Source organism: Saccopteryx bilineata, chromosome 4, assembly GCF_036850765.1.
Source record: "Saccopteryx bilineata isolate mSacBil1 chromosome 4, mSacBil1_pri_phased_curated, whole genome shotgun sequence".
NCBI lineage: Eukaryota > Metazoa > Chordata > Mammalia > Chiroptera > Emballonuridae > Saccopteryx > Saccopteryx bilineata.
This window is the reverse complement of record NC_089493.1, coordinates 54,349,849-54,362,757: the sequence shown is the minus strand read 5'-3', so window position 1 is coordinate 54,362,757 and position 12,909 is coordinate 54,349,849. Positions and strand designations below refer to the sequence as shown.

At 48.9% G+C, this 12,909-nt stretch overlaps 1 protein-coding gene across 3 annotated transcripts in view; it reads right to left on the bottom strand.

Annotated features, from left to right (window-relative positions):
* PARP16 (poly(ADP-ribose) polymerase family member 16) overlaps positions 1-12,909 on the bottom strand; it is a 38,625-nt gene that overhangs the window by 17,336 nt on the left and 8,380 nt on the right. For 2 of the 3 annotated variants that reach the window (XM_066273564.1, XM_066273565.1), the window contains exons 2-3: positions 3,928-4,065; positions 1,529-1,735 (exon numbers count right to left, since the gene is read on the bottom strand). In XM_066273564.1, coding sequence (XP_066129661.1) covers positions 1,529-1,735; positions 3,928-4,065 — 345 coding nt within the window. Of the gene's footprint in view, positions 1-1,528; positions 1,736-3,927; positions 4,066-10,241; positions 10,327-12,909 lie in introns of all 3 variants that reach the window. The other variant, XM_066273566.1, reaches the window with a different exon arrangement.

The window sequence follows — 12,909 nt, the reverse complement described above, 5'->3', positions numbered from 1 at the left end:
CATGCCTCAAAAGCTGATATACACCTTCTCTAAGGACACCGGATGTCCTCTGATCTGACCCACACTCATTCTCCCCTTATGTCTGTATATACACCCCTCCCTAGAGTCAAGAACCTCGAGCACGGCTACAGTGAGCAGAAAGGCAGGAAATGGGGTCTTTCTACCGTAAGAACAATCTCACAGCTTCAACTGGCAGGCCCCTCACTGAAAACCCAGACAGAAGAGGCCAGAAGAGCAACCACTTCACCAAAGGACTCAGATAAGATGCCGCTAAACAGCAGATTTCCTGGGGTACAGAAGTGAAGGTCTGGTGTACAGGACTGTAATCTGCAGGCGACTTCTCCAGGCTGGCTGCACTGTGGAGGGAGGCCCCAGGTTCCGGTAGCCTGGCCGTAACAATCAGCTGAGAGCCAGTGTAAACAAGCCCGTCATCCTCAACAAAACCCTACTACGCTAATTAGCTGCAGCACTGTTGGGAAGTCTTTCCCGCCTCCGGGCTGCATCAGCAATTCAGCCTGTGCTCTGGGCACCAGCGCCTCGGACAGGGCAGGTGCTGCCCCGACTGGAGGAGAGATTGCAGCAGTCCAACCAGCCCGGACTCCCACTGCATCAGCCTAAAAACCAGCGTCCTTGGTGCTTAGTACCGAAAGAGCCCTGTGCATTGTTTCAGTCCTCTCCGCGCACCAGAAGGTGGGTAATGGCGGCCTATTTTACAGATGAGGACACTGAGGCTCAGAGAGTTTAAGTCAATCTGCACAGGGCCACACAGCTGCTAAGGTGGTCTACTTGGCTCCTGTCTGTACTCTTTCTCCTACACTTTTACCTAAGAGGCAAAGAAGTGCCAGCAGAGAAAAACTGGCCGACACTGTTTTGACTCTTAAAAAAAGGAGGAAACTAAAGGAAGGAAGCGAGCTCAAGGAGGGGAAGGACTTCTCCTTGGTGCATCGCTCGATTTGTCCCAGGGCTGACTCCATCGGAGTGACCCCTAGAGCCGGGCTTCTCAAACTTCAATGTGCAAGTGAATCCCCTGGGAGCTTGTTAAGTGTGAGTTCTCATCAGATGGCCTGGGGTAGGCCCTGACATTCCAGGTACTTGCCCAACAAGTCCAGGAACCATGCTGAGTGGTGAGGGTTGGCCACACACTGGGATCACCTGGTGAGCTTTTAAAGCATGCTCCTGTCTGGGCCCCACTCCCAGTGATTCTAATTTAATTGGTCTGAGAACAGTCAGGTATGGGGAGTTTTAAAAGCTCCCCAAGTGATTCTAAATGTGCAGCTGGGGCTGGAAACCATCTTTAAATTGATGCTTCTCAAACTGCAGTTGGTGCAGGAATCACCTGGAGAGCCTGTTCAAGTGCAGGTTCTGACTCAGAAGGCTCCGGGTGGGCCCAGGAGTCTGCATCTTCACCGGCTCCCAGCTGCCGCTGGTCTGTGGGCCACATTTGAGTAGCAAGGACTTAATGAACCTACCGTCCCTACCCCTACCCCGCTCTGATAGCCCCCCAAACGTCAGCAGGTTTGGGCCCCACCTTGTTCAGGTGGCAGTGCAGGCCGTTGTGGATGATGGAATGGAAGTTTTCCAGGCGGCTCCCATGGAAGGCGTAGAGTAGGTCTCGTTCTCCTTTGGTCTCATAAAATTTGGCGTTCGCTGGGTCCGAGTACTCGATTTCAAACAGGAAGTCCGGCATGGGGACAGGAGTGTGAGGGGCACCAGTCAGCTTTTGGATCTTTTCAAACTTGAAAACATGAAGGGAGTCACAATTTTATTTGAGAAGCTGATAAAATGTGCTGCCAAAATGGCCTCGGCTTAAGGCCAAAGGACTCTGCTCATGAGAACAACTGGTTTCATGAGAATAAAGACATAAACTTATAAACAACCTCAGAGCTTATAGCCCAAGACTGCCTTCCTCTCATAATGTTTTCCCTACAACAGGCTGAGAAGCATACATTGCTCCTTCTAACAAAAGATAGTTCTAGTTTTCATAACACATTCACGTCTAATTTCTGTATTCCATCCACCCTCACAATAATCTCAGGAGGTAGGAAGGTGTGATAAATGGCCATAGATTTTTCCTCCCACCCCTCAGCGATGTGACTTTGTAGGTAGAATTCCACCAAGATTCCATTAAGAGATGGAAATTTATTTCTCTGCCCCTTGACTCTGGGCTTGGCCATGTGACTTGCCTTGGCAATGGGATGTTGGTAAACATATGGCAAACGGAGGCCTGAAAAGGACTTGCCTTCCTTGTCTGCCCCTGGGAATCCCTCTCCCTCAGCGCCAGATAAACAAGCCCTGCTAGCCGTCAGGAGGGTGAGAGCCTCGTAGCGAAGGCCCCCACACAGCAGCCATCCCAACTGAACCCCAGACCTGTAAGTGAGGCTATCTCCCAGCCCCAAGTGAGCCACCCCCACCCAGAAGAACCACCCAACCAACCCACAGAATCATGAGAAACAACCAGCATTGTTTTAAGCCACTAGATTTTGGGGAGATGGTTTGTTATACAGCAAAAAAATGAATTGATACACAAGAGTGAACTTCCTAAGAGGCACTTAACCCTCTTCTGGACAGAGACCTCATCATTTCAGTGATTTCCAAACAGTAAGTCACAATCTGTGGTGAAGTTTTCTCTGGGTTGTGATTAAATAAGAAAAATTAGAGCAATGTAACAGACATATTTATATTGCTGTGAGGTTGTCATGATCCTTTCTTGGGAAGAACTATTCTTTATTCTGAGGTCAGCACCATTCTTTTTTGTGTGTGATAAGACATCTATTTTATATAATGAGGATATGTTGTAGGTTAATGCCCTTGCTTGGGCACAATAAAAAGCTGATCAGCCTGGGTGCCAACACTCCGTATTTTAATGGAAGTTAACTGGTCCAGAATCAAAGGTCAAGGAGCACTGGCTATCTTCTTCACCTGCAACAGTACCTAGTAGAAGCCTGAGCCCCCATGAGGAATGAATAAATCTCAGTTTAACAGATGACAAAAGTGAAACCCAGAGATCATCCAGAAGAGCCCAGCCTGGACCTGAAATGGACTGAGGACTCCCACTTCAGGGATCTTTCTGTTATTTTACCACACAACACAGATGGATGTTCCCAGATACCAGAATCCAAGACAGCAAGTTCTATGCTACTTCAGGAGGATTTATGTCTTTTGCAGAAGCTTGTAAAATTGCATGCTCTTGCATTAAAACTGATTAAGTGAACAGTGCAGATAAACCCCCGCTGCCTCTCAGAGGAAGAAGCACCAGATTGAGGATCTGCCATCCAGACTCTAGTCCTTGTCATCCCAGCCTGGCCCTGGGAGGTCCGGCCAGGCAAGGGACTCCAACTTATGGACTGTCTGGTCTATCCTCAAAACTATACTGGGAATGACACACATTCCATTATAGCTCCCCTCTGAGGTAACTATTGATATTCTCAACTTACAGATGGGGAAAGGAGACCCAATTATGGATAGAAGTGGAATTTGAACCCAGACAACGAGGTTTTCCATTACTTCGGGCTCTGCCTCTCTGTTTCCTACCAACGTTTCTTATGGTGTGGTCAAGGGTCCACCCTAATCAAAATGAACTGGGGTGCTTGTTAGATACTCAACATTTACGGAGTCCTTAGCATGTGCCCTTAGGCACTGCTCTCATTCAACTCTCACAGCCACTTCTCTGATGGAAGTACACTATTCGTATCCCCAGTTTACAGAAGAGGGAAGCTGAGATACTGAAATGCACATGTTCAAGGTCACACAGCTAGCAGGAGGGAGAATAGAGCTTTGCACTGCTAGTGTGCAAGTTCCTGGGCCCCACTTCATAACAGAATCAGAATCCCGGGGGCAAGGCACAGGAATCAGCATTTGCAACAAGCTGGCGAGGTCATCTGCTGCACAGAAAGGCTCCAAGGATCCTGTGATGCTACAAAGTCTCACCTCTGACTTCCCTACACTGTGGATTGTCAGGACTTTTGAGGATAAAATCCAGCTCAGCAGGTCCCAGGCCCTTTTGTGTTTTTCTTCGGAGGACTGAAGAAGTTCTTCCAGGTTGGGTAACTTGCTGGCGTCTGCAAGCTGAAGTGAGGAAAACCTCCATTAGCAAGGATCCTACCTAGACAAAATGAGAACCAGGTGCCCTCTCGTGGCAAGGCAGGCAACTTGCACATCTTTCGTGTCATGAATTTCCTAAGAGAGAAATGCACATAAAGGTCTACCACCCCCTTTCCAAATAATGCCCAACTCCGAATGCTCCAAATACTGAAAGATTGTTTCGTAATTCATTTGGTACAAAGCCTGACCTGAACTGATGTGAAATTCTTTTTTTTTTTTTTTTTTTTTTTTTTTTTTTTTTTTTTAGTCAGTCAAACGTGGGGGTGGGGGGACGTGAAATTCATTTAATCTTTATTTATCCCACTTCATGTTACATTTTGCTGCAGGAACATTAATTCTGGTAATGGGATGCCACGTCGCTGAAGGTGCTAAGCAAATATATGATATATACATGGATGGGCATGAGAAAAATGACCTTCAGTTAACTTTCTGCCAGCCTGTTTCCCTGCAGACCAGATAAAGGTAAGTACAGCAACTACACCCATAACCAGGCAACAGTGCTTATGGTAAGAATGACCCAGAATGGGCCTGACCTGTGGTGGCGCAGTGGATAAAGCGTCAACCTGGAAATGCTGAGGTCGTTGGTTCAAAACCCTGGGTTTGCCTGGTCAAGGCACATATGGGAGTTGATGCTTCTAGCTCCTCCCCCTTCTCTCTCTCTGTCTCTCTCTCTCCTCTCTCTCCCTCTCTGTCTCTCTCCTCTCTAAAAATGAATAAATAAAATAAAATAAATAAAAATGACCCAGAATGGTAAGCGGCACCTGCACCGGGGAAAGTGCAAGTGAGACTTCCCTGAGTGGGACTTTCTGCGAGGGCCCTGGCGGCTATCGGTGGTATTCTTACAAGAGAGACCAGCCTCTGTAGAACACGGGGCTTCATTGGGGCTTCCTTAGGCTAGAACAGTTCCTACACCACCCGACGTGAATCTCCTCTTCTTACATATGAGCTGTCCCCCTCCAGAGCAACGGCTAGACCTAGACCTAGACCACTGTATGGGCTGCTGCAAGGACTTCTACATATGAGCTGTCCCCCTCCAGGGCAACGGCTAGACCTAGACCTAGACCACTGTATGGGCTGCTGCAAGGACTTCTACATATGAGCTGTCCCCCTCCAGGGCAACGGCTAGACCTAGACCTAGACCACTGTATGGGCTGCTGCAAGGACTTCTACATATGAGCTGTCCCCCTCCAGGGCAACGGCTAGACCTAGACCTAGACCACTGTATGGGCTGCTGCAAGGACTTCTACATATGAGCTGTCCCCCTCCAGGGCAACGGCTAGACCTAGACCTAGGCCACTGTATGGACCGCTGCAAGGACTTCTACATATGAGCTGTCCCCCTCCAGGGCAACGGCTAGACCTAGACCTAGACCACTGTATGGGCTGCTGCAAGGACTTCAGCAGACATGGAACACCCGGCTGTAAGTCGTGACCCGTCTCAGGGCCTTCTGATTTAGACTGGTGCCTGTGTGGCCTGCAACAGATGTCTGAGTTGGTCCATTTAGTGGTGTATTATACCACATTATTACTTCTGTAAAACTGGGCAGACTCAATTCTGAAAAACGTCTGGTGCCAGGTTTTCTTTTTTAAGATTTTTATTTATTGATTTTTACAGAGAGGCGGGGAGTGAGAAGTATCAACTCATAGTTGCTTCACTTTAGTTGTTCATTGCTTGCTTGTTGTATGTGCCTTGGCCAGGCAAGCCCAGGGTTTCGAACCAGTGACCTCAGCATACCAGGTTGATGCTTTTCCACTGCACCACCACAGGCCAGGCTGGTGCCAGGTTTTCTGATAAGGGACTGGTAACTGTCACTTTTGCTTTGAAATTATGACTAGAAGGCAACTCTGTCTAGCATGGTATTTAAAACCATCATCATAGACGTAAAAATTGAGACTCACAGACATAGATAAGAGTGCAGTGGTTACCAGGGGAAGGGGGATTTAAGGGAAGGGGATGAGAGGGTTGGAGGAATCGTATAAAGAGGAACAAATATAAGGTGACGAAAATGATGTGACTTTGGGTGACGGGTACACAACATAATCAACTGTTCAAATGCTACAGAAATGTTTACCTGAAACCTATGTACTCTTGTTGATCAATGTCACCCTGTTAACTTTACTTTTCTAAGCAAAAAAAAAAAAAATTAAAAATTAAAAAAAATAAAACCACTGCCATAGACTGGTACCATCTGTGAACATGCCTTGGGTTGTATCAGTCCCCTGGAATGCCCCTTACTCCACTTCTAAGAATCCAGGCACCCTTCTCTCTAAATCCTAAGGCACTCAGCCCCTCCCCACAGTATGGCCAGGATTCCCAGAAGCCAGGGACAGTCTTATATTTTTCTAATCCTCTTTCTTGGATGCAGGGGGGGAAAGCAGACAAATCGCAGTTTGAATCCCTGTTCCTTAAGCAAAGCACTAAACCTGGCTGAGCCTCAATCTCCTAACATGGGGGCCACATTATTTCCACGTCAGGTTGTCAGGAAGATTAAAGAACGTAACAGAATATCAGGGCCTAGCCTATACATGTCCATTTCTTTTTTTTCTCATTTATATTTTTCCCTGACAACACCCCACACACACACACACACACACACATACTTTTACTGGGGATATAGTGATACTTTATAAATATCAGTGTTTTCTTTCCATTCTTTACAACCACTGATGCTGACCTTGGGGATTTTATTTTTTTTAATCTATAGTTGACAATTAGAAAGATTTCAGAGTTACTTCATTCTTATCTTTATTCCAAAGATTCACTCAATAGCTTCAGACTTTTTATTTTTTTAAGTGAGAGGAGAGGAGATAGTGAGACAGACTCCTGTATGTGCCCCAACCAGGATCCACCCAGCAACCCCCATCTGGGGCTGATGCTTGAATCAACCAAGCTATCTTCAGTGCCTGAGGCCAACACTTTGACCAACCTAACTATCCTCAGCACCCAGGGCTGATGCTCAAACCAATAGAGCCACTGGCTGTGAGAGGAGAAGAGAGAGAGAAGGGGTAGAAGGACGGGAAGAGAAGTAGATGGACGCTTCTCATGTGACCCCTGACTGGGGATGGAACCTGGGATGTCCATACACTGTGCTGATGCTCTATTCACTGAGCCAACCAGTCAGGGCTCAGACTTCTCATAAAACTATCTGTACATCTCATGAAGTATTAGCTTAAAAAATAGTGTGTATACACTCTGCAAAGTGTTGGTGCTATATACAATGGAGAGGCAGAAAAATACATAATTATGACTTAGACCTTCCCTGTCATAAAAAGATGATACAAACTACTAAGGAGACCTGGTGAGACTTGTGTTGGGTAGAGGCTAGGGGACATGGGGATGGTCAGGAAAGGCTTTGCAGAAGAGGTGCTGTGTGCCCTGGGTTTGATATGCAAAGACACAGAAGCACAAAAGTGCAGTGTGTGGTGAAGGTAATGGAAGGGACATGGTTACTTGTGAAGGTTCTCCTCCTAGGCAGCCTGGGTCCAAATCTGGACTCTTAAACCCACTACTATCTGTGTGACCTGGGTGAGTTGTTTGATTTCCTGTGTCTTGGTTTTCTCAAACACATAATTGGGATAATAGTAGCCACTTCACAGGATCTCTGTGCAGGTTTATCAAGCTAAACAAGTACAGTGCTTAAAGCAAGAGGAAGGCATTAAGTACTCTAATGTTTGTGGGCACTGCCACAGTTGCTGGCGTCTTTAACTGCAGGTGGTTTGGTGTGGCTAGAGCCTAGAGTGTGGAGGAGAGGTCATGAGGAGGAACAGGATTGAGAAGGTGATGAGATCAACCTGTGAAAGCCGTGGACACCCTCGCTGGGGGTCTCTGGGGTTTGTCCTGTAGGCAATCCGGAGCTCCTGAGGGTGCCTGAAGATGTGTTCCAAATGGTGTACCCCAGGTGGCCACCCACAAGGCCTGCTGCCTGCCCAGTCCAAAGGATACCTCCCAGCATCCTGTGACCTCCCTGTCCTGTTTTTCTACTCCTTGACCATACTTGTTGTTCCAAAACTAGAGATGAGTCTTTTTTCCCCACAATTACTGTCCCTATCACTCTGTTCTCAAATCTCACCTTTGAGCTACGGCCCTTGCCAACAGTCCAGAACTGGGAGCCGGGACCCCTACAAAAGGACAGTCAGAGAGCTAAGCCAGGTCCCTTTCAGGGGCTCAGTCTGGAGAAGTAAAAGAAACCACTCCCGGCTCTAAGTTCAACCCAGGCCTCCCCCGAGCTCCCCTGGGGACAGCCCTCTTCCAGGGCTCAGGCCCTCCCACTGCCACCTGCCCTGTGTGTCCTGCCAGGCTGCACTCTTTACACCCCACCTGCCCTTTCACTCTCAACAGGCCTTCCTGATGTCCTCTTTCACTCTTCAGGCTACTCTGAAAAATAAATCTGCTCCAACAAGTTAACAGGATCCTCCCTCTTGTAATCAAAACCTGTCTGCGTTTTAGCAGGACCTTTTGGGGACCGGGCACACAAGTAGGGCTGTCTAATAAAATACAGTCTGCCCTATTAAATTTGAATTTTAGATAAATAACAAAATTTATTTTTTAGTATAACCTATGCAATATTTGGGGCATATTTGCACTTCAAAAATTATTTGTTTCGGATGTGAGGGCGATCTGGCTGCGACATCTGTCACCCCATTGACCGCCAGGGTTGATTCGGCTGATCTGGCTGGCTAGGCGGGTGTCCCCTTCCTCCCTCACCGCTCCATGTGCGTCCCTCCCGAAGCTGCGCGCTGGGTCGAAGAGGACGACCTTCCCCGCTAGAGGAGAGGACCGTTCTTCGGTCAAGGGTATACGAGTAGCTGCGCTCCCCTGCTAGAACCTCCAAACAAGTCTCAAGCTCCATTTGTAGGAGAACGTAGGGTAGTCAAGCTTCCAAGACTCCAGACACATCCAAGTGAGGCGCTGCATGTGGCAGTCTGCCTTTCTTTAAAAAAAAAAAAAAAAATTATTTGTTTCCCTGGTGGGTGGCGCAGTGGATAGAACACTGCCCCAGAGCGCTGAGGTTGCCAGTTTGATCCCGAGCCCACTGGGGCTGCCCCGGTCAGGGCACATATGAGAAGCAATCAATGAGTGCATAACTAAGTGGAACAACACATTTGATGTTCTGTTTCTTTCTCTCCCTTACCTGCTTTCTCTCTCTCCCTGCTTTCCTTGCTTTCAAAAAAAAAAAAAAAGGCCCTGGCCGGTTGGCTCAGTGGTAGAGCATCAGCCTGGCGTGCAAGGGGTCCCGGGTTCGATTCCTGGCCAGGGCACACAGGAGAAGCACCCATCTGCTTCTCCACCCCTACCCCTCTCCTTCCTCTCTGTCTCTCTCTTCCCCTCCCACAGCGAGGCTCCATTGGAGCAGGGATGGCCCGGGCGCTGGGGATGGCTCCTCAGCCTCTGCCCCAGGCGCTGGAGTGGCTCTGGTCACAACAGGGCGACGCCCCGGAGGGGCAGAGCATCGCCCCCTGGTGGGCAGAGCGTTGCACCCTGGTGGGCATGCTGGTGGATCCCAGTCGGGCGCATGCGGGAGTCTGTCTGACTGTCTCTCCCTGTTTCCAGCTTCGGAAAAATACAAAAAAAAAAAAAAAAATGTATTTGTTGCTTCTCTGAAATCCAAATTTTAAAAGGTGGCCTATATTTTCGTTTGCTAAATTTAGCAACCCTGTCCCTCACAAGGCCTTTGGGAATCTGTTCTGGCCTCTCTGCCTAACAGTAACCTGCCCTCCCACACCACTCCCCGAGTGCCCTCTGTCCTTCCTTCTCTGTGCTTCTGCAGCTGCCAGCACAGGCCTCCACTCGGTCTGCAAGGCCAGCCTGAGGTCACATACCCCGACCCTGACCACTCACAACCTCTGTGCTCCCTGTGCTCTAAGCAGAATCCTGTGTTGGTCCTTGACTCTCTAGGGCCACCTCAGATTTGCCTGAGACAAATGGTCCTGAAGACCAACCCAGCTTATGTATTTTGGAGTCCAGCAGCCAGCCTTGGACCTGACACAGAGATCAGAACAAGATAGCAAAAGCTAACATTTATTGAGGCCTTATCACATCCCGGGCACTGGGCTAAATGACGCTGTGCATGCGTCATCTCGTTTTATCCTCACCACAACCTGTGAAAGGGGAGGACACTGAGGCTCGGAGAGGTTCAGCACCTTGCCGATGGTCTTGCAGCTCCTCAGCAGCAGGGCCATGAAGCCAGGCCGCCTGACTCCAAGGTTCATTCTCTGGGATTCTCTCCTATCAAACCAATGGAGAAATGTATAATGGACTAAATATTTTAGCCCGAAGGAGCAGTTCTGCCAGAACTTTAAGACACTGCTTAAGGAGTCAATTGGGTACGTTTCTGGAGTCTCCCACCCCCAAATAATACAACCAAGACAGCCACTGGCTGTGCCTAGGCCCTGTAGGTGGGGACAAAGACATATGTCACATGCGGTCTGAAGTGGGTCAGGAGACAGAAAACCCCCCATCAAGACAAGCATTACAAACCACATTCATGGCATGGCAGTGGAAGGCATTTACCAAGAACTGGACTGAGAAGAATAAGTGTTCAGGAGGAAGGCAGGCGATTCTGGGGCGAGGGAGAAGGCAGAGGAAAGGGTTTACAGAGCAGGCAGGATGGGAATGGGGCCTGCAAGGACAGGAAGGACTTGGGAGGTACAGAGTGTGTCCCCAGTGGGAAGGAGCTTGGCAGACAGGCAGTGAACAGTCCCTGTCTCAAATTGTGGTCCCAGGCCCAAATGCCCCAGAGCCAGAGAGGTGATGACAAGGAGTACAGGGGGAGTCTCAGAAAGAGTGGTGAGGGCTGTGTTGAACAGAGATCTCTGGCCTAGCAAGGGGCCGAGCCATCAACACCCAGTTCCAGCTGGTTTCGACCCAAGAGTGGCCCCCACCCAGGCAGTGGAGCCTCAGAATTTTCTTTAAAAAAAGTTTCCAGCCTGACCAGTGGTGGCGCAGTGGATCAAGTGTCGACCTGGAATGCTGAGGTTGCCGGTTCAAAACCCAGGACTTGGCCTGACCTGTGGTGGCGCAGTGGGATAAAGCGTCGACCTGGAACACTGAGGTCGCCGGTTCGAAACCTTGGGCTTGCCTGGTCAAGGCACATATGGGAGTTGATGCTTCCTGCTCCTCCCCCTTCTCTCTCTCTCTGTCTCTCTCTCTCACTCTTCTCTCTCTAAAAAAATCAATAAGTAAAATATTTAAAAAAAAAAAAACAACAACCAGGACTTGCCTGGTCAAGGCACATATGGGAGTTGATACTTCCTGCTCCTCCCCCCTTCTCTCTGTATCTCTCTCTCTCTTGCTCTTTCTCCTTTTTCTAAAAATGAATAAATAAAAATCTTAAAAAAAAGTTTCCATTGACTTGAGGGGGGAGAGTAGGGGGGAAAGGGAGTGAAAGAGATAGAGAGAGGGGGGAGAAAGGGAGGGAGGGTTATAGGGGGGAGAGGAAGGGAGGGAGAGGAAGAGGGATAGGGAGAGGAACAGGGAAAGAAAGAGAAGCATCAACTTGCTATTCCATTTAGTCGTTCCATTTAGTTGTGCACTTATTGATTGCTTCTCATATGTGCCCTGACCAGGGATCGAACCCACGACCTCAGACCACCAGGATGACGCTCTATCTACTAAGCCACCCATCCAGGGCCCTCAGTATTTTCATTTTAAAAATAAATCAGGCCCTGGCCGGTTGGCTCAGCAGTATAGAGCATCAGCCCGGCATGTGGAAGTAAGTCCCAGGTTCGATTTCCAGTCAGGGCACACAGGAGAAGCACCCATCTGCTTCTCCACCCCTCCCCCTCTCCTTCCTCTCTATCTCTCTCTTCCCCTCCCATAGCCAAGGCTCCACTGGAGCAAAGTTGTCCCGGGCGCTGGGGACTGCTCCTTGGCCTCTGCCTCAGAAGCTAGAATGGCTCCGGCCAAGACGGAGCAATGCCCTAGATGGGCAGAGCATCGCCCCCTGGTGGGCATGCCATGTGGATCCAGGTCGGTTGCATGCGGGAGTCTGTCTCTCTGCCTCCCCACTTCTAGCTTCAAAAAAAAAAAAAAAAAAAATCAGAGCTCTTTTCAGCCAGCGCCAAGTCATAGGCATCTCTCAGGACAACTAGCACAAGCAGTATAAGACCCAGGGCAAGAGAAAGTCCCACCACAAAAAGTGACACTATGAGCTGGGGTGCCTGCTGCCAACACTGAGATTGGTCCCCATCACATACACACAGTCTGCGTGCAGGGAGGGAACAAGAAGTCTTGAGCCTTGAGGCTGGACGTGGAAAGAAAAGAAAACAATGTCAGCAAGCTGCACTTTTTAAAAAACTTCCCAATTTCTAAAGGTTAGTGGACAAACAAAACCTGTCACCCCACAGAACACACTTTCTCAGCCTCTACTCTGGGGGACGAGGAAAGCTTCAGTTGGAGAAGTAGGTCCTGGGCAAGGCCTGAATGGTAGGCAGAGCTAGGCAGTCATAGGGTTTAAGAAGTCTCTCAAGAAAGAGGTGGTCTAGCCTGACCTGTGGTGGCGCAGTGGATAAAGCATTGATTTGGAATGCTGAGGTCGCTGGTTCAAAACCCTGGGCTTACGCGGTCAGGGCACATGAGTTGAAGCTTCCTGCTCCTGCCCCCTTCTCTTTCTCTCTAAAAAAAGTGAATAAAGTCTAAAAAAAAATTTTTTTTAATGAATTAAAGAAAAAAGCGGAAAAAAAAAAAAAAGAAAGAGGTGGTCTGGGAGACTGAGAGGCCAGCAGGGGGAGCACAGAGGAGTGAGGACTGATGGCCCAGCATGGAGGCAGCTCAACCTCCTCCCTCTGAGTCAGGAAGTGACAGCACAGC